The sequence below is a fragment of the Capricornis sumatraensis genome, chromosome 15 (genome assembly GCF_032405125.1).
Source record: "Capricornis sumatraensis isolate serow.1 chromosome 15, serow.2, whole genome shotgun sequence".
In the NCBI taxonomy this organism is placed as follows: Eukaryota; Metazoa; Chordata; class Mammalia; order Artiodactyla; family Bovidae; genus Capricornis; species Capricornis sumatraensis.
Genome location: NC_091083.1, coordinates 55,537,545 through 55,556,138, shown reverse-complemented (window position 1 = coordinate 55,556,138; position 18,594 = coordinate 55,537,545). Strand labels below are relative to the sequence as shown.

General features: G+C 52.7%; 1 protein-coding gene across 1 annotated transcript in view; it reads left to right on the top strand.

The window, feature by feature from the left end:
• The window catches only part of EBF4 (EBF family member 4), a 60,341-nt gene extending 44,470 nt beyond the window's left edge, over positions 1-15,871 (top strand). The window contains exons 8-18 of the mRNA XM_068987733.1: positions 6,242-6,323; positions 7,103-7,220; positions 7,321-7,454; positions 7,547-7,673; positions 9,646-9,734; positions 9,880-9,945; positions 10,043-10,220; positions 10,289-10,477; positions 13,524-13,721; positions 14,974-15,049; positions 15,290-15,871. Coding sequence (XP_068843834.1) covers positions 6,242-6,323; positions 7,103-7,220; positions 7,321-7,454; positions 7,547-7,673; positions 9,646-9,734; positions 9,880-9,945; positions 10,043-10,220; positions 10,289-10,477; positions 13,524-13,721; positions 14,974-15,044 — 1,252 coding nt within the window. The 3' untranslated portion in view covers positions 15,045-15,049; positions 15,290-15,871. The remainder of the gene's footprint in view (positions 1-6,241; positions 6,324-7,102; positions 7,221-7,320; positions 7,455-7,546; positions 7,674-9,645; positions 9,735-9,879; positions 9,946-10,042; positions 10,221-10,288; positions 10,478-13,523; positions 13,722-14,973; positions 15,050-15,289) is intronic.
• The last annotated feature ends 2,723 nt before the right edge of the window (positions 15,872-18,594 follow it).

The following is an 18,594-nucleotide window of genomic DNA, read 5'->3' as shown; positions in this document are numbered from 1 at the left end:
CTCAGGACTGCTTTTGAAGAAAGGTTTGCTGCATTGTCCCGCAGTGGCAGCCTTGTGGCTAGGGCAGGCCTGGGTTGAGAGAACCCCAATTAAAAGTACTTTTCCATGACTCTAGTCATAGCTCAGCTGGTAAAGAATCCACCTGCAACGCAGCAGACCTGGGTTCAATCCCTGGGTTGGCAAGATCCCCTGGAGAAGGGAAAGGCTACCCACTCCAGTATTCTGGCCTGGAGAATTCCATGGACTGTATAGTTTGTGGGGTCGCAAAGAGTCAGACAGGACTGAGCGACTTTCACTTTCACTTTTCCTGTCAGTATCAGTGGTTCATCAAAGTCCCAAGTTTGTATCCTGACTTTGGCATCTACTGTGACTTTGTCGTTTATCCTTGCTGATCCTTGGTTTTCTCATCCATAGAGTGAGGATGGTTGCAGACCTACAGCAAGATTATGAGAGGATTAAATAAGATCATGCAAGTTGTAGGTTCAGCAGAATTCCAGCCACTTGTTAAGTGCTCAGTTAATAAGACTTGGATCACTGTTTAAATTTTTTTTGCATAGTTTTGCATTATATTTGTAACTGATGTTTGTATTTATGGTGGTTTCTTCTAGTAATTCTAATGGCAGCTTCTAGTACTCGACTTTTCTATGAGGCACAGATCCTTGCCCCAACCCAGGCGGCATCCTAAAATGCTCACCCACAAGTCAGCCAGCTCTGTGGGTTTGGCCTCATCTTGCTTTCTCAAGCCTGTGGCCCATCCCAGCCAGAGAAGGGGAGCCTCCTCCAGCTCTCTTCCAGCTCCATGGGGTGGGGGAGGGGAGATGCTCAGAAACACCAGCACCAGGACTCATCCAGGCTAGGGGCGTGGGGGATGCTTCCCTGGTGACTAGCAGGATCTTACAGGCCCTCAACGAAGGGCACGTGCCTTCCTGCCTGAGGTCCCCATAGGGTGTCTCCTACAGCTCCCCTTCCCACCAGGTTACCTGGCCCTCCCCAATTCCCAGCCTCCGCATCTGACCTCTGTGCAGACATAGCTGAAGGACCTGCTGCTCCTCTTTCCTGTTGCCGATGCCATTCTCATTCTCATCCTTCTCAGACTGCTCTGGGTTCTACTCCTCTCCTCAGAATGGAGTCACATGTGGTGCCAGCCTATGGAGAGGTTTCCTGGACTGTCCTCATGTTAATTCCCCCACCCAAGCCTTCCAGCCTCCGGGGACGTGCATGGTGCGTCACTGTCCCAGGGTGGGAAAAGAAGGGCCCAGAGACACCTTTCCAAGGCTGAAGGTAGCCAGGTACTGTTGAGAGGATGGAGACACATCTGGGCACTACTTCTGGTTCTCTAGACTAGAACAGTCCCCCCGACTCCAAGCCCTGTGCTACAGAATTTCTGAGACTCACCTTGGAGGACAGGACCCTTTGGGTGCTAGTCACCCTTGTTAAAGCATAATATTCAATATGTTAGAAATATGATTCTCACATAAATTATTACTCAGGATGCGTTGAAGTTTTCTGTAACTTATTGATGGAAGAACCAGCAGGATGACAAGGCTGGTTCAAAGGCTAAGAGGACTGATATAGACGACTGAGGAAAGAGTTGAGGAGAGAGGGAGGGAGAAAAAACAGATTATGTGAAAAATACTTGAATAAGATTGCCAAGTTAGACAAAAAACTAGTTAATGTCCATAGAACAATTAAATTGTAATCTTTAGGGCTCATTTCTCTACCAAGCAGAAGTTATTTATTTCTCCCAACAAAAATGATTTGCACCTCATCAGTTTTCTGCAAATTAGCACCTAAATTAACAGAGTCTGGCCCTAATTAATAGCAAATATGAGTCAAAGTTTTCTATTCCCCTAGAGAATCAGCTAATTCTTAGGTGGCTTTGTTAACATAATAGTCTGGAAAAACACTGTGTAATATAAATATGATATAAGCCATTATACATTTGTCATTTTTAAATTTTCTAGTAGCCACATTTTAAAAAACAAAAACTGGTAAAATTAATTTGATCATATATTTTATTTAACTCAAGATATCCAAAATATTATTTCAACATGTAATCAATACCAAAACATTACTAATGAGATACTGTTACATTCCTTTTTTTCTGAATGTTTGAAAGCCAGCGTGTATTTTATGCTTACAGCACACCACAATTCAGACTAACCGTATCTCAAGTGCTCAGTGCCACTGAGGGCTGGTGGCAGCCGTATTGGATAGTGCAGCTCTAAAGCAGTCATTCTTAAACCCTAGGGTGCATCAGAATTACCTGAGGATTTATGAAAACACAGATAGCTAAGTCCCACCTCAAGAGTGTCTGATTCAGTGGGTCTCGGGTGGAGCCTGAGATTCTGCATTTCTAGCATGTTCCGGCTGATGCTGGTGCTGCTGGTCTGGGCACCACACTCTGAAAACCACTGTTCCAAGGATGACTTGGAAAGAACTCACTGTCATCTTTTTGCCTTATTTCCGAGTCATAGATGATTTTGCTTAATATCCGTGGTGGTGGAGCCACAGGCTGTCTGCAGTGTTAGCATCAGCTTGGCCTCTGACTGGATGGGTGCTGTCTGGACACTGCCTCAGCAACTACCAGATGGCAGTGGGTGAGACTTCTGCCTCTCCACCACTGATGGCATCAACTGTGTGGAGCTCTGAGCTAGAGGTTCAGGAAGAAAGAAAAGGGGGACTGGCTTCAGTACCCTCAACAGAGAGCCCAGGCCTTGTGTGGTTGCTTTTTATTCAGTACTACCCTACAGATGATGCCAACCAGGGGTTCAGAAACTGAGATGTCCCAGGAAAGGCCTGCAAAGATGGAGGTACCAGCAGAGTCTTGGGGTTCTCAGGGAGGGGTGGTCTCTGTAGCCTAAAAGGGCCAGAAGAGGTTGGCCAGACAGAGACTGGGAATTGGCGTGGATCCAAAGGACAGATGCAACCTGTACAGGGAAGGGAGATGGTGTGAGACCTGCCAGACAAGGGTTATGGGAGAGGTTGATGAGGGAGCCTCCCAGGGGGAGCCAGGATCCTGCAGGTAGCAGCAGCCTGAGGCTTTGGGAGGCTGAAATGAAGGCGGGATCAGAAGGGACCTCAGCAAGCATCAGTTGCTTCTCTCCTGGTTCATGGATGAGGAAGGATCCGAGAAATGTGAAAAGATTTACCTCAGGCCACACAGTGAGGCAGTACCTGGGAAGTCTTCATCTCCAGCTGCATCCCAGAGTTCTACAGGTTTGGGAGTGGGGTGGGGTGTCCAGGGCACATGTGTGGATGTAAAGGAAGTGTGTCCCATGCTTGTTGAGTCTTCAGTGATGTCCAAGGGCTAGCATTAATCCACTTTAGGACAGAGACTGAGTCCTATCCAGTGTCTTGTCCTCCTCCTTCTAGCTCTGTGTAAAGGCCTAAGCACATGGATATGGAGTTTAAATGAAATGGTCTGCACCACGTGTGACTAGGGTGTCTACACTCTGTGGGACATATATGAGGTAACTACTGTCAGAGAAGGCAATGGCACCCCACTTCAGTACTCTTGCCTGGAAAATCCCATGAACAGAGGAGCCGGGTAAGCTGCAGTCCATGGGATCGCTAAGAGTCGAACACGACTGAGCGACTTCATTTTGACTTTTCACTTTCATGCATTGGAGAAGGAAATGGCAACCCACTCCAGTGTTCTTGCCTGGAGAATCCCAGGGACGGTGGAGCCTGGTGGGCTGCCGTCTATGGGGTTGCACAGAGTTGGACACGACTGAAGCGACTTAGCAGCAGCAGCACTGTGGGTATAGGGCTATACACCACAGGGCCCTCACAGGGGTCTAGGGAGTTATTACTATGGCATATAGGATATCTACACTGTAGAGACTACAATTTGGGGGCCATATAAGCTGTCTGTGCTACAGGGTATCCTGTGAGGTATGCACTGTTCAGGGTCACAGGAGGTGACTGCACCTCAGAATGCTCTGCAGGGGTGTACAGGTCTACACTATATGAAAGTATTCCTTGGGTGGTGTCCACTAGGGGTGAAAATGTGTGCTGGTGGAATGTCTCTATGGAATGAGAACTAAAAGGGGTTCCCAGGAGGGGACCCATTGTGAGGGAGAACATGAAGGGCTAAGGGGTCAGAGGTGGGAGGGGAGACACATCTCCGGGAAAGCGACTGCTGCCACCTTCCACTGAGGGGTGGAAGTTCCCCTGGGGACACCTCTGTCCAGGGGTGGTGCCCACCCCTCCCAGGACTTGGGGACTTCCGCTTTGGGGACTAGGCTTTTACAGCCTACTACAAATCTGATTTCATGCTCATAGAGTTTGGAAGCAACTCTGATGAGCTAAATGGATGTACACATCTGGAGTTCAAAACCAGGGAGCTGATCAACTGAGGCAGCTGACTGGAGTAGCTCAGCTCAGAGAGCAGCCCAGGAGGCTATGCTTTGTACTGGGACCCCCACAGACTGTAGCCCAGAATACTGCAGTTTGTAAAGAGCAACTCCCCGGATGTTCACAGAGTCCTGCAGGGGTGAAGGCAGATGACTGATAGTATCCTGAGTTTCCTAACAGTACAAAACCAGAGTATTATCCATGGTTACCTCATGGAGAGTGGGCGGGGGAAGAGAAGGTCTCACCATCCCCATCAAATGCCTAAAAGAAGGATCAAGTTCTCATGTGTTTATCTAAAATAGCAGTCAGTCACATCACTGCATATACTGTGCTTTTTTCTAATTACTGTATGTGCAAAAGAAGGTATCCACTGTGTATCTGTACAGTGTGTCTGACAGGTACACCACGTGTATATGATGACTATATGCTCTGTGTAGTGTTTGCTATGTGTATAAGGAATATAGGGCTTCCCTGGTGGCTAAGATGGTAAAGAATCTGCCTGCAATGCAGGAGACCTGGGTTTGATCCCTCAGTGGGGAAGATACCCTGGAGAAGGGCATGGCAACCCACTCCAGTATTCTTGCCTAGAGAATCCCCATGGACAGAGGAGCCTGGGAGGCTATCCATGGGGTTGCAAAGAGTCAGACACGACTGAGAGACTAAGCATACACATAAAGGATATACAATGTGTGTGAGGGAGATCTGTTTGCTGGGGATGTAGTGGGACAGAGGGTCTGTGTGTGGGGGGAATTTGTTGGGGGGATGTGCTGGTGAAGAAGGAAGGGGGAATCTGCTACATGTGATGACAGTACAATGTCTGCAGTGACTTTTCTGGGCAATCACATACAACATAAAAACGGTGTACTCATGTATGCACTCATATTCTTTCAGTGCATATACAGTGTAGGATGGACATACACTGTGCGTGATGATAGAGACTGTATGTGATCAGCATACCACATGTCCAGGCTGATGGAGAGTACATATTATATATGCTTCTGTGAAGTGCGATAGGTCTACTTTATGTGTGACGGCTGTATCTGGTGCGTAGTAGTATATACATATAGAGTGTGCGTGCATGCTAAGTCACTTCAGTCATGTCTGACTCTTTGCGACCATGTGGACTGTAGCCCACAAGTGGGATTCTCCAGACAAGGATAATGGAGTGGGGTGCCATTTCCTTCTCCGATATACAGTGTGGATATAGTATATTTACTGTTCATGATGAGTAAACATCTCCAGACTGATAGGTACACTCTGGGGGAAGGATACACTATGTGATACGAATGCACTGTGTATGTGAGGAGCATGTGCTGTGCTCAGTCATTCAGTCGTGTCCCGCCCCTTGTGACCCCATGGACGGTCGCCCAACAGGCTCCTCTGTCCACAGAATTCTCCAGGCAAGAATACTGGAGTGGGTTGCCATTCCCTTCTCCAGTGATGAGCATATACTATGACAAATATACATGGTATGGGATGTTTTTAGTAAGTGGGAGTACCTGTTACATATGGAGTATATAATAATTCATGAGTACTAGGTATATATAGTATATATATAATGGATGTGTTCTCTAGGATGAATATACTGTGTATAGATATGATGAGTATATACTTTGTGAGACAGTTAAGCACTATGTAATCTATAGACTGTGGAGGTGGGAGATTTTCTGGACAGTGAAGTTGTTGTTGGGACAGGTCTCCTGGATGTGTGACATGTACCCTGTGCATATGGAGCTTAGGATGGGAATGTGGGGTGTGTGCCTTGTGTGAGCAGGCAGAGGGGAAGTTGCCCTGCTGGGAGGCGGCGTGGCAGAAAGCAGCTGGATCTCCATCTGTTTCTAGAACCCTCAGCCCCTTGAGCCCACCCACCACACTGTTTCAGGTTCTTCCTCAAGTTCTTCCTCAAATGCAACCAGAATTGCCTAAAGAATGCGGGGAATCCCCGAGACATGCGCCGTTTCCAGGTGGGTCTGAGGGTCTGCTACCCTTTCCTGCTGGGAGGGGGGGTGGCGGGCATGATGTGACCCTGCCATCCTAAGGCCCCAGGGGCTGATCTCTGCTCAGACCCATGTTTTGGAGCCTGGTGCCTGCTGGGGGTGGGGCAGCTCTGTCTCCACTTACTCTGGCTGCCAAGGGAGGCTTCATTAGAGTCCCACTTAAGGAGATGCTAATTGTGACATTTTTACATGATTAACGACCCAGCTAATTTGCATAGCGTGAAGCAGAGAGCAGCTGCCCTTAGCACATCCCCAACCTGCACACCCCTCCCAGTGAAGGGTAGAGGGGAGAAGGAGGTAGCCCCAATTTCCTCCCAAGGGTAGGGGCTTCTGCTGACGGGTTCTCAAGCTGATGCCCCCTTCCCCCATCAAAACGCTCACTTGCACTTGCCTAAGACCCATTCCTGACTTGGCGCCCCAAGGATACAGCCTGTGGTGCATGTGAGTGGAGAAATAGCAGCCACTCTGCCCAAGGAGTCAGAGGTTTTTTTTTCAGGGCTTTCGATTTTTCTAGCTCCTGGGGATCCGTTCCCCTGGGCAGCCAGAGACTGTGTATCTGAGAGGGTCACCTGATCCAGTTGGTCCCCCTTTCACCAGCTCAGCCCCAGCGGGGCTGAAGCTCTTCCTCATGCCAGTGACTCTGAAATACAGTTACAGTATCCAGCCACCAGCCTCAAGTTGCCAGTGCCCCCCCAGCAGTCCCTTACTGGGAGCCCCAGCCAGGCTGGCCTTGGCTCTCCCCACAGGTGGTGGTGTCCACAACAGTGAGCGTGGACGGACATGTGCTGGCTGTGTCAGACAACATGTTTGTGCACAACAACTCCAAGCATGGCCGCAGGGCACGCCGCCTGGACCCCTCCGAAGGTCAGGACCCCCCCGTCCACACCCTACTGCCCCGGGCCCAGCTAGCCCCAGTCCCCACCTTGGCGTGGGCCCCTGACCTGGCTCCTCTCCTGCCTCCCAGCTGCCACCCCCTGCATCAAGGCCATCAGTCCCGGGGAGGGCTGGACCACAGGCGGCGCCACCGTCATTGTCATCGGCGACAACTTCTTCGACGGGTTACAGGTCGTGTTTGGGAACGTGCTCGTGTGGAGTGAGGTGGGCCACTCCCGCCAGTCTCCCTCCCAGCCTGGGGCTGGACCCTGCCCTCACCGGGTCAGAACCCGCAGGCCTCCCTTCTCCCCTCGCAGCTCATCACGCCCCACGCCATACGGGTACAGACGCCCCCACGGCACATCCCTGGGGTGGTGGAGGTGACCCTGTCCTACAAATCCAAGCAATTTTGCAAGGGAGCCCCGGGACGCTTTGTCTACACAGGTAAGGAGTCAGGTGGGTGAGGGAAGACCCAGGGTTGCAGGAAAGGGCCCCACGTCACACACACTAGCCCTGGTATGGGAGTCGGCAAATCGCTGTGGTGTGGCCAGGCGGCCAGACCCCCTAAGCCCCTGCTGGTGCTCACCCCACACCCCAGGACACCTCCTCTCTGGACCTTCTTTCCCTCACTTCTGTTTCCCTCCCTGGCCTCCACCAGAGCAACTCCCCGCACCTGCTTCACCTTCTGCACTCCCCAGTGTCTAGAACATCTCCACGGGGAGATTTATTTCAAAGATGCCCCCGAATAGGGAGAATGGATACATGTAAATGTATGGCTGAGTCCCTTTGCCATCCACCTGAAACTACCACAACATTGTTAATTGGCTATTCAGTTCAGTTCAGTCGCTCAGTCGTGTCCGACTCTTTGCAACCCCATGAACTGCATGCCAGGCCTCCCTGTCCATCACCTACTCCTGGAGTCCACCCAAACCCATGTCCATTGAGTCGGTGATGCTGTCCAACCATCTCATCCTCTGTCGTCCCCTTCTATACTGCAATGCAAAATAAAAAGTTTTAAAAAAAAGATGCCCCCAGATAATTTGCTGCTTGCCAGATCTTCCTGGTTCTCCTGGTTCCCCCAAGCCACCCCAGGCTTCATTCTGCATGCACACAAACACACACACATACCTTGCACGAAGCCAAGGCAAAAAGTTAACAGAAGACAGGCGTGTAGGCCACTCCTGAAGATCTGGCTTCATCCCCCGTCCTGGCTCTATTTGACCCCTGGCCAGTATGCTCTCCACTGCCACCTTCCAGCACTTCTCCCCATTCCCCCACCCCACCCAAGAGATATTCACTGAGCCCTTCGAAAGGCACCCTACTTACTGCTTGCTGGGAGCTCCAATATAAGAGTGAGAGGGGACAAGCAGGGAACACCACATGGGCTGGTAGAGTTACACAGTGGAAGAGCTGGTAGATGGTCCAAGAAAACCTCCAGGTGGGAGTGCGGGCTACACTGCTAAGCTGGAACCAGAGGGGTCAATAAGGAGGTAGAGGTGAGGAGGAAAAGGTGTCCCAGGAGAAGGAATGGCAAGTACGCAGACCCTTGAAGTGGTGCCTTAAGATGGGCTTCCCTGCTGGCTCAGCAGTAAAGAATCTATCTGCCAATACAGGAGATATGGGTTCTATCCCTGGCTCGGGAAGATCCCCTGGAGAAGGAAATGGCAACCCACTCCAGTATTCTTGCCTGGGAAATCCCACCCACAGAGAAGCCTGGTGGGCTACAGCCCATGGGCTCGCAAAAGAGTCCGACACAACTTTAGCAACTAAACAACATCAAAAAAGGAAATTCACTAAATGTAGAGTTTGAAGTGAAGAAGGTAGGTAAGGCTTTAAGGCTGGTGAGATAGGTCTCCGCCAGACCAGAGGAGGGGGGAGGGGAAGGGAAGAGGTTTTGGAAGCCTGGTCAGGAGGCTGCAGCATCCACTCCAGAGCCCTGGGTGTGGGCCAGCCCATTCCTGGGGCACAGGCGTACCCCTAACAGTCAGGCGCCGCTAAGAGTCCACCAGAGCTGTGATAAATGGAGATTGTTGCGCGTTTTTTCTCTTTTTATGGTAAATAGTTTACTCCTTATAAGCTCAAAGAAAAGCTGCAGACAAAACTCCAGTCTTGTCCCTAGGAGTACTGAAGTTTTATTTTATACAGTTGTCTTTTTTCAAATCACAAATGGGATCCTATAGTGCATGTGCGTTAATGCCAAGCAGCTGGCACAGGGCCTGGCTAAACATTTGTTGAAATCAATGAGCACGAAAGGAACTGAGGAAATTTCCCGAACCTTGCTGACCCACGTGCCTGGAGTTCTCCCAGAGGCCTGGGCTGGGCTCGGAGGAGGGATTCTGCATCCAGGCTCGGGGACCGCTTGCTGGCAGGCGCTATGCGGGGAGGGGCGTCCTGCAAACACCGCCCCTTTCCCCAGCCCTGAATGAGCCCACCATTGACTACGGATTCCAGAGGCTGCAGAAAGTTATTCCCAGACACCCCGGAGACCCCGAGAGGCTGCCCAAGGTACTCAAAAGGGCGAGGCAGGGAGGACGGTGGCCGGTGGCCGGAGGGGGGATAGGGAGGGAAGAGGTAGCTCTGGGCCCCCTGCACCCCCGCCACCCCCGCCCGGGGCCGCCCCTCCGTCCGCCGTCTCCTCCCCTGCCCCCAGGAAGTGTTGCTGAAGCGGGCGGCCGACTTGGCAGAGGCCCTGTACGGAGTGCCCAGCGGCAACCAGGTATGGCGCCTCCGCCCGCCTCCCCGCGCTGGGCCCGGTGCTGCCCGCCTCCCGGCGCCCGCTGCTGCCCCGGCCGTGCCCGCTCTTGTCTTCGCAGGAGCTCCTCCTGAAGCGCGCGGCGGACGTGGCTGAGGCTCTGTACAGCGCCCCCCGCCCGCCGGCGCCGCTCGGACCCCTGGCGCCCAGCCACCCGCACCCTGCCGTCGTGGGCATCAACGCCTTCAGCAGCCCGCTGGCCATCGCCGTCGGAGACGCCACGCCGGGGCCGGAGCCAGGTGCGTCCGCCGCCGCCCGGAGGCCCCTTCCCTGCGGGCGCGCGCCACTGACGGCGGCTCTCCCGCAGGGTATGCGCGCAGCTGTGGCAGCGCGTCCCCGCGCGGGTTCGCGCCCAGCCCCGGCTCACAGCAGAGCGGCTACGGCGGCAGCCTCGGAGCCGGCCTCGGCGGCTACGGGGCCCCGGGCGTGACCGGCCTCGGTGTGCCCGGGTCCCCCAGCTTCCTCAATGGCTCCACGGCCACCTCACCCTTCGCCAGTGAGTGTCCCCTGCCCGGGGGGCGGGGGGGACGGACTAGGCCCCGGGGAGCAGAATGGGGCTCAGCTCGGCCACCTCCTAGCCTATGGGATTGGGAGGAACTCCCGGCACCTGTCCGGTGAGCGTCGACCCTGGCCTTGCCCTCCTGTGTGCGACCTCTCTCTGCCTTTGGAGACCCACCCCGCCACCCTGGGGCCAGGGCACTTCTCGCACCTTTATCTCTTTGCTGGCCGCAGTTGTGCACATCGCTTCTAGCTTTTCCCTCCTGCTGAAATGAGCTTTAACACGAGGGTATCCTCCTTAAATCTAGTGGCCCGCCGGCCTTCCCTTTGTATGCCAGGGCTTCAGAAGGAGGGCTGGTGCCCCCTGCCGGAAGCCTGAGGAAACTCAGGGCGCAAGAAAAGGTGTCCACCTGGCCCCACGGCCCCCAGGAGACACGGGGGCTTGAGGAGGGAAGAGGTAGCTCCCACAATCTGGTTGTGCAGAGCAAGAGAATTCTGTGTAGTCATACACCTGGATCCAGCATTTGTTGAAATGAGCTGACATTCAGCAAGTTACTTCAGTTTTCTCTGTAAAACAGGATCAGTATCACCTGTTGCTTAAGGTTGTTCTCAGACCTGAATGTTCAAGTGTACATAAAGGGCTTGGACACAATTCAGAAAGAGTGCGTGACTTTGCATCCCAGCACTAGCTGTGGGCACTAACCATCTTCTGTATGGTTTCTTAAGGTGTGCAGCTCAGAGCTGGGTAGACGAGCAGAGGGCATTTATGCTTTTACCATGCGTGGCCCTCAACTCCCTCCTTCCAACACTAAGTTCCAAAACAGCCTGTCTACAGGTTCCTATAGCTTAGCTATTCGGCAGACATGTATGAAGCATTTACTCTGTAAAGCACCTGGCTTGGGGGATAGCTCCACCCTTGCTCACCTTCAATGAGCTTGCCCAGCAATTGTAAGAGAGCATGCACCTTGATTCCTGGGAGACACTGCTGTGCCAGAGGAATGGGAAAGCCGGCCAAGAAGGAGCTGGTTGCGTGGCTTTTCCTGCCTTTCCTTAGCCTATCCCCTGTCTTTTGTTTGCTATTGCTGAAGACCAACATATCTGGCACCTGCCTAGACTTCCTTGCCATGGCGTACCTCCTTTTTGGCTGTGAGTTGGATTCTGGGGCTCTTCCTTTGGCCTGGGCTCAGTGTCTGGGACCAGAAGCCCCCTATGCATGGTGTCCCCACCAAGACTCCTGTCTCCTCTTTGCTCTCGCTAGGCTACAGTGCTCCCACTTTGCTTCAGTTCTGCACAGTACTCTTACCACCTGTCTCAGGGTTCCCCCCAGATCAAAGCTGGTGGAATTTGAAACACCAGCCCCCCTTATCCATCACACACACAGTACAATCAGTCAGCAGTGGAGGAACAAAGTGCCCCAGGGGGCGAAAGCCAATTGCCTGGAGTCTTCCCATTCAGCCAAGAGGTCAAGAATTCCCTAGCTGCTTATGCCCTACTCCAGCATCACAGCCCCGCTCCAGTCCCATCTAGTAGTGTCCTGTCCAGTCCCCATCCACTCCCCTTGGGCATGCTTTATGGTGGCACTCCAGTGGGTGTTATTCTCAGTGAGTTTGCCAGGGCATGCCTGTAATAACATCCGGAACTGTCCCTGCCAGAGGCTGTCTGCTTAGACCTCTTCTCTGCCTTCTGCTTCAGCCCCCAGCAGCTCTGGACTGACCCACAACTCCCAGTACTACCCAAGCTGCAAAATGCAGCTGTGAGCTCCGGGCCTTGAAAGATACAGTGCATTTCTGCCATTCATCTCAAGCCCTCCATGGAGTTCCATGGGCCTCATTAGCTAGCAGTCAGCATTGTCTTAAAGGAGATGATCCATGGGGCTGAGCACATTTGGAACAGGGACAGCTGTTGAAGGCATCACTGTTCCGAAGTGGGGGGCGGGGGATGGGGATGAGAGTGTTTTCTAAATGCCAAAAGCAGTTTTCTCAGGCTACTGTTTTCTTTCAGGAAACCCCCAACCTCACCCCACTGGCCGCTTCTTGAACAACACTCAAATCACAGTCCTATTGGTGTTTGGAAAAGAGAGGCAGGGAATTGGGTTCAGATGAGGATGTAGAAAGAGGGATCCAGAAATGACCTGGGCAGGAGCCTCAAGAGAGGAGGTGGGGCAGAAGAAGGAGGGGCAGACAGAGGCTGTGTGTGGGAGGCGCCCTGGTTATTCTCAGGAGAACAAGCCACAGCTGTGGAGGTCAGGGGGTTAGAGAACAGGACAGGACGATCTGAGAATGTGGATTTTTGTACATTTCCTTAAAATTGAGGAGCTGGAAGAAGGAGATAGAGGAAGCCTCTAGGACCAGGGCTGAAGATGATGAGGACTGGCATTAAGCTGGAAGAGAACAAAGTGTTGAGGGTCAAAGGGAGTGCAATTTGTAAGGAGCACATATTTGTCAGGGGGAGTTAGGGCTCTTGTGTGAGCTGTGATCCTGGACAGAGGGGCCTTATAACAGGGACCTATGTGAACCCCCCAAACTTCACCCTGACCACCTGCCCCTGACCTTTGACTCTAACCTTGATGCCCCAGGGCCCATCAATATTTCTGAGTTTCTCAGAATCCCGGTGATTTTCAGCAGGAATCCTAACTTGTTGCATCTCATCTTCATTCCTATCTTTATGGACACCTCTCTGTATTTGGTTTCATTGGATGTTCTGGTTTTGCTTTCTTTCTTTCTTTCTTTTTTAACCTCTTCTGGTCTTATCATCTCCAACCCTAAGAGAAAGGGTCTCTAGATTCCCGCTGCCCCAAACAGCAAGTGCTAGCCCATAATCCTAGAGGCTCTCAGGCTACCTCCAGACTCTACACTGTACTGGTCCCCCCAAAACCTTCACAGCCTCCCACTGAGGGCTGAGCCTGGCACCCAGTTCAGCAGCCCACACAGGGCATACTGCTCGTGCCAGGACAGCAACCAGGCTGCTCACTCTGGTGCTGTCTCCCTGTTGTGTCTCCCACTGCCTTCCCTGCTGCGCCTGCCCCTCCCCGCCCCGCCCCGGAGTCATGCCCTCTAGCCCCCCGCTGGCCTCTGCCTCCTCCATGTCCCTCCCGGCGGCTGCCCCTACCACCAGCGTCTTCTCCTTCTCGCCTGTCCACATGATCTCCGCTGTCAAACAGAGGAGCGCTTTTGCCCCCGTGCTGCGCCCGCCCAGCTCCCCAGCCCAGGCCTGCCCCAGAACCCACGGAGAGGGGCTTCCAGGTGAGTGCTCTGAGCTGCCTCGCTGGGACCTACCTGGTGGAGCAGCTGGGCTTGCGGGGCCCACTCCATCCGTATCTCACAAGAGCTTGAAGCCAGTTGCCCAGTTCTCCCTGGGGGGGTGCAGAGAAGGAAGCTCTGCAGGGTCCAAGGAGGCCTATCTGGACCCTCTTCCCTGGGCCTCATAGCTTGCGATGGTCTCACTCTGGACCATCAGAAAGACTCAGATACTAGTCGGAAAAGGTTTGGAAACCACTCCAGGGCCTCACCCTCATCCAGTTGAGCCCAGAGTAAAGACCCAACACACCGCTGGAGGAACCGTAGCGTGGACTGCATGCCTTTGACCTGTACCTCCCTGCGTCCACCGGAGGGTAGCGCACACCATCATGAGAGACCTGGTCACTCAGTGAATGGAGGGAGGCTGACCTTAGACAAACTGTAGCCTAGCTTTGCCTTCCCCATTTTATAGATAGGGAATTGAGACCAGGTCACCCTCCCACAGTCCATTAGTGAAATAATTTATGTACCATTTATCAATCTCTTCCAAGTCAACATCCAACTTAACAAAGCCTGGGCTCTAACCAGTAATGTATATAGCAAGTCAAAAAGAGTTGCATCCCCTTGAGTAAGATGACTCGTGGGGTGGGCTTGTTAGATGACGCTCTAGAATGATTTGAGGTAGAACACGGTCATATTTGTCCTTGTTTCCCATTTTTGGATAATTTTTCTTAAGTGTGTTTGAAGCTTAAAATGCAGGGAATAGGAAGGACAGAGGACCACCAGTTTCTTTTGCAGCAGACCATAGTGAGGGGTTTAGGCAGAGGCAAGAGGGATGGAAGGGGTGAATTTCGTGGGATGTGGGAGGAAGACTTGCTGCCATCACTGCATTAAGTATCAGTACTTCTGGAGGCTGCCCTCTGTCCTTTCCCATCCTGATACACGGCTGTCCACTTCCTCACCTTGAGAGAGGCCCTCAGAAGGAGAAATGCTGGGAAGAAGAGGGAAGACGACCCCTAGAGTCATGTCTCTTGACTGACGAAACTAGGGGAGCAAGAGCTTGAGGCTGCACCTCCTAAGAGGTCTGAGGGACACACCTCACCTAACTATCTGCAGTGCTGGGCCCAGGCTAGGAGTGGGGGCGGCTGACTACCTTCAAGGCTCTTGATAGCTCTGCCCTGAAAAAGTGCCTGCTGCTTCCAATTGAGAGGGGTGCAGGCTACACATGGCTTATGGTTCCCCTCCTTGGTTACTGTAGACCAGCCTTTTGAAGATTCTGACAAGTTTCACTCTCCAGCTCGGGGACTTCAAGGCCTGGCGTACTCCTAATTACGGTAGGTCTTTGGCTGGGTCTTGCCTTCCCCACCCCCACCCCCGCCCTTGGATGGGCTCTCTCCAAAAGCCTTTAGCAGGGATGGGGAGTTGAGGTCCAGGTCTCCCTCTCCAGGGCCCATCTAGACAGTTGTCAGGACCACAAAACCCAGTGGCCCAGGCTAAACAAGAAGAGAGAAGTGGCTTCCCGTTGCCTGTGGCCAGCCTTCCTCCAGGATCTTCATCTTTTCCTTCCCCACCAGGTCTACAGGTGTTGCCCCCACTGAGCTCGGACTAGTGGTCCCTCCAGGATTCACACCTATGCTGTGGATGATAGCACAGACAGATGCAGGGCCAGGGCTGCAGGCAGACCTCAACCCACAACCGTGAATGGGGAGAGCCCTTCCTCCCTGTGCTCAAGGGCACTTCAGTCCTACAGGCTTCTCTCACCTCCCTTTTCTTGGGGCTTGTTGGAAGCCCCAGCACTGTGCTGATGCTCTTGTTCGGAGAGCATCCTAGGGAGGTGCTGGGATGCCTGACCTTACTTGCTGGGTCAGTTCCTCTGAAAGAGATGGGCCTTGTACAGACCAAGGACATCTGGTGATACGAGCAGGGATAGGGACTGTGGGAAAGAGCTCAGGGAGAGGTGGCCTGGGAAGGTCCTGTTTGCATCTGACCATCTCAACCATCCCAGCATCCCAGTTCTCTCTGGGGCAAGGGGTGGTGCCCAGCAGCCTGCCTAGGCTCCCATGGAGCTTCTGACAGCTACTTGATCCCATGGCTGCCCCACTCCTTGGGTCCTGCTCACTCATTCTTGCCACATCATGAATCTCAGAGGGGGCTTTGGGCATGAAGGACACAGAAGAGGAGGCACCAGCACCCTTGGATTGGTTGATCTTGCCCTCGGTGAATGTCTTATGGACTCTGGCCCTCCACACAGATGACTCTACCTGGCCCCATAGAATCATGGGTCCAGCTGCCGCTGGCCTCATGTTCTGCTGAGGTTGGAAAAAAACAATAAACACAAATGCAGCTAGCCACCTGGCCTCTCTGTCTGCTTCCTTGGCATGGGTCTGCTTCACTCTACAGCTCTAAAATGCCCCTGAGCAGCCTTCTTATACCTTGGACTTTTTCGATAGCATTGGAGTTCAACTGACAAGTATTCCCTGCCCAAGATATGCTCTCGGGTACTGTGTAGGGGGGCCCTGGAGGGGTGGGAAGCCAGCAGGCCTGAAGACCCAGGACATGGGCTCAGCCCTGACAGCACTGACTGGGAACACATTCTGAGCACTGAGGAATCAGTCCCCCAGCTGTCTGACCGGGACCAAAGCGGGTTGGAGAGGGTCTTGTCAGAAGGACATTGCTGGGAACCAGAACAGAGCCAACTAAATACTATCCCAATGTACAGAGGCTCAGAAGTGAAATTCTTCCTGATTGGAGGCCTCTGGGTGGGGAAACTTTGCTTCTAAAGCTGCCTAACACCCCTAACCTCTTCGCTCCTCCCCAGCTCTAGGCACTTGCCAGCTCTCCTGTCCTAGAGTTTGGGAAGAGAGGTGGTTAGAAAGGCAGGGTTCCCAGGCTCATTCACCCAACTCAGGATGAATCCCAGTCGCTCCCCCACCAGTGTCCCCTGGACCCCAAAGGTCTGCCTCTATGACACTGGGAGCCACTTTTTTGAGGCAATGTCCAGAGAGCCCAGGGTCCAGCTCCAGGCTTCAGGCTTCCTTCTCTCTCCTGCCGGCACTCCTTGACTCTGGCCTGTGGAAACCCTATCTTCCCCCTAAGTCTGCACCCTGCAGGCCTCTGGACTAATACACTTGCCAAGGCAGATGGGCTGGCCCTGTCCTTCAGAGGCCTCCACTTTCTCCTCTTGTATTCCTGCAATCCCTGGGATTCATCTCCCCTGGGCCCATGACGGGGTAGCCTTGGGTCATCCCACCTTCTTAGTGCTTGCCTCGCCTCCCCTCAGTTCCTACCTTCAGCCTGTGTTGCAGAGCCCCAAAGCCTGGCAGCCACACTCTGTTCCATGCAGGCTTTGAGCAGTTTCTACAGTCCAGGGCCCTCCCAAGCTGACTACCTGCTGCCTGCTGATCTTACGAGATACAGGTTATTACTGAGTAGTGGTAGCTCTGGTTCCTGGAATGGGTCAGGTGCTGTGGCTGGTGTAAATAAGATGTGGTATTTGTCCTCATGGATCTCACAACTATACCCAAGCCACAGTTTGAGTCTATGCTGCTCACACCTGGGAATTCCTTGGGGGTCAAGTGGTTAGGACCCTGCACTTCTCCACTGCTGGGGGTCCAGTTTCAGGAAACTGAGATCCCACAAACTGCTCAGTGCAGCCAGTCAATTGGTAAAGACACTTCCCACTCCCTCATTCATAGCAGACAGAGCCAATCACTTACGATGCTTGCTCTAGACTGAATTGTGTCCTCTCAAAATTCATACATGGAGCCCAAACCCCTCTGCCTTTGTGGCTGTATCTGGAGATAGGACCTTTAAGCAGGTGATGAAGGTTACATGAGGTCATAAGAGTGGGACCCTAATCTGATGAAACCGGTGACCGTGTGTGAAAAGGAAGAGAGCCCGGAGCTCTCTGCATTGTGTGACGACACAGCGAGGAGGCAGCCACCCACAAGTCAGGGAGTCCTCCCCAGGAATCGAATCAGCCTGCACCTTGGTCTGGGACTTCTAACTTCCAGATCCATGAGAAAATAAATTTCTTTGTCTAAGCTACCTAGTCTATGGTATTTTATCCGGGCAGCCTAGCTGACTGACACAATTTTCTTTCTCATGTATCTTGGTTTGGGTACCCCTAGAGGCAGAACCTGGGACAGGTTCCCTGCTGCAGAACTCTGGAAGACAGTGTAGAGCACATCTGAGTTTTCTCACCCAAAGGGCAAGAGAATCTGGGATATTGATCTTCCAGCCCTCATCTGCCACTGCCTAGAGGCTGCTCCCAGGAGATTAACACTTCTGGCCTGCTTGTCCTTCCTGCAAGGAAAAAGCCACCAGCAGGCTTTGTTGTAGGATGTTGTAAACAAATTCTGAAACAGTGAGGGGACATGGACATGTATAACCAACAGTTCTACTATTCCACAGAACCACCAGGGTCACAAAATCCTTTTTAACACAGTCTCTAGTCAGGGATGTCACTTGAGGTGACAACTGTTAACCGTATCTGGCAAGTAATCACACCAAGCCTTTTTGTAACTGATGAATTAGTGAGTGAGTGAATCTGGACCATGAGTCGTGGATCAGAACGAGACAAGCCTGCAAGCAAGTCTGGGCCTGCATCTGGGTCTGCAGCGCTTCCAGCAAAGCAACGAAGGCATTTTTTTTTCTGGTTCTCACAGTCAGAACATGTCTGTGGACTTCCAGCGTTCTCTAGTTGAAAGGTACTCTATTCTCCATCGCTCCAGCCATCCTGTTGTTCAGTTGCTCAGATGTGTCCGACTCTATAATCTCTTGGACTGCAGCATGCGAGGCTTCCCTGTCCTTCACTATCTCCCAGAGTTTGCTCAAACTCATGTTCATCAAGACAGTGATGATCTCATCCTCTGTCTTC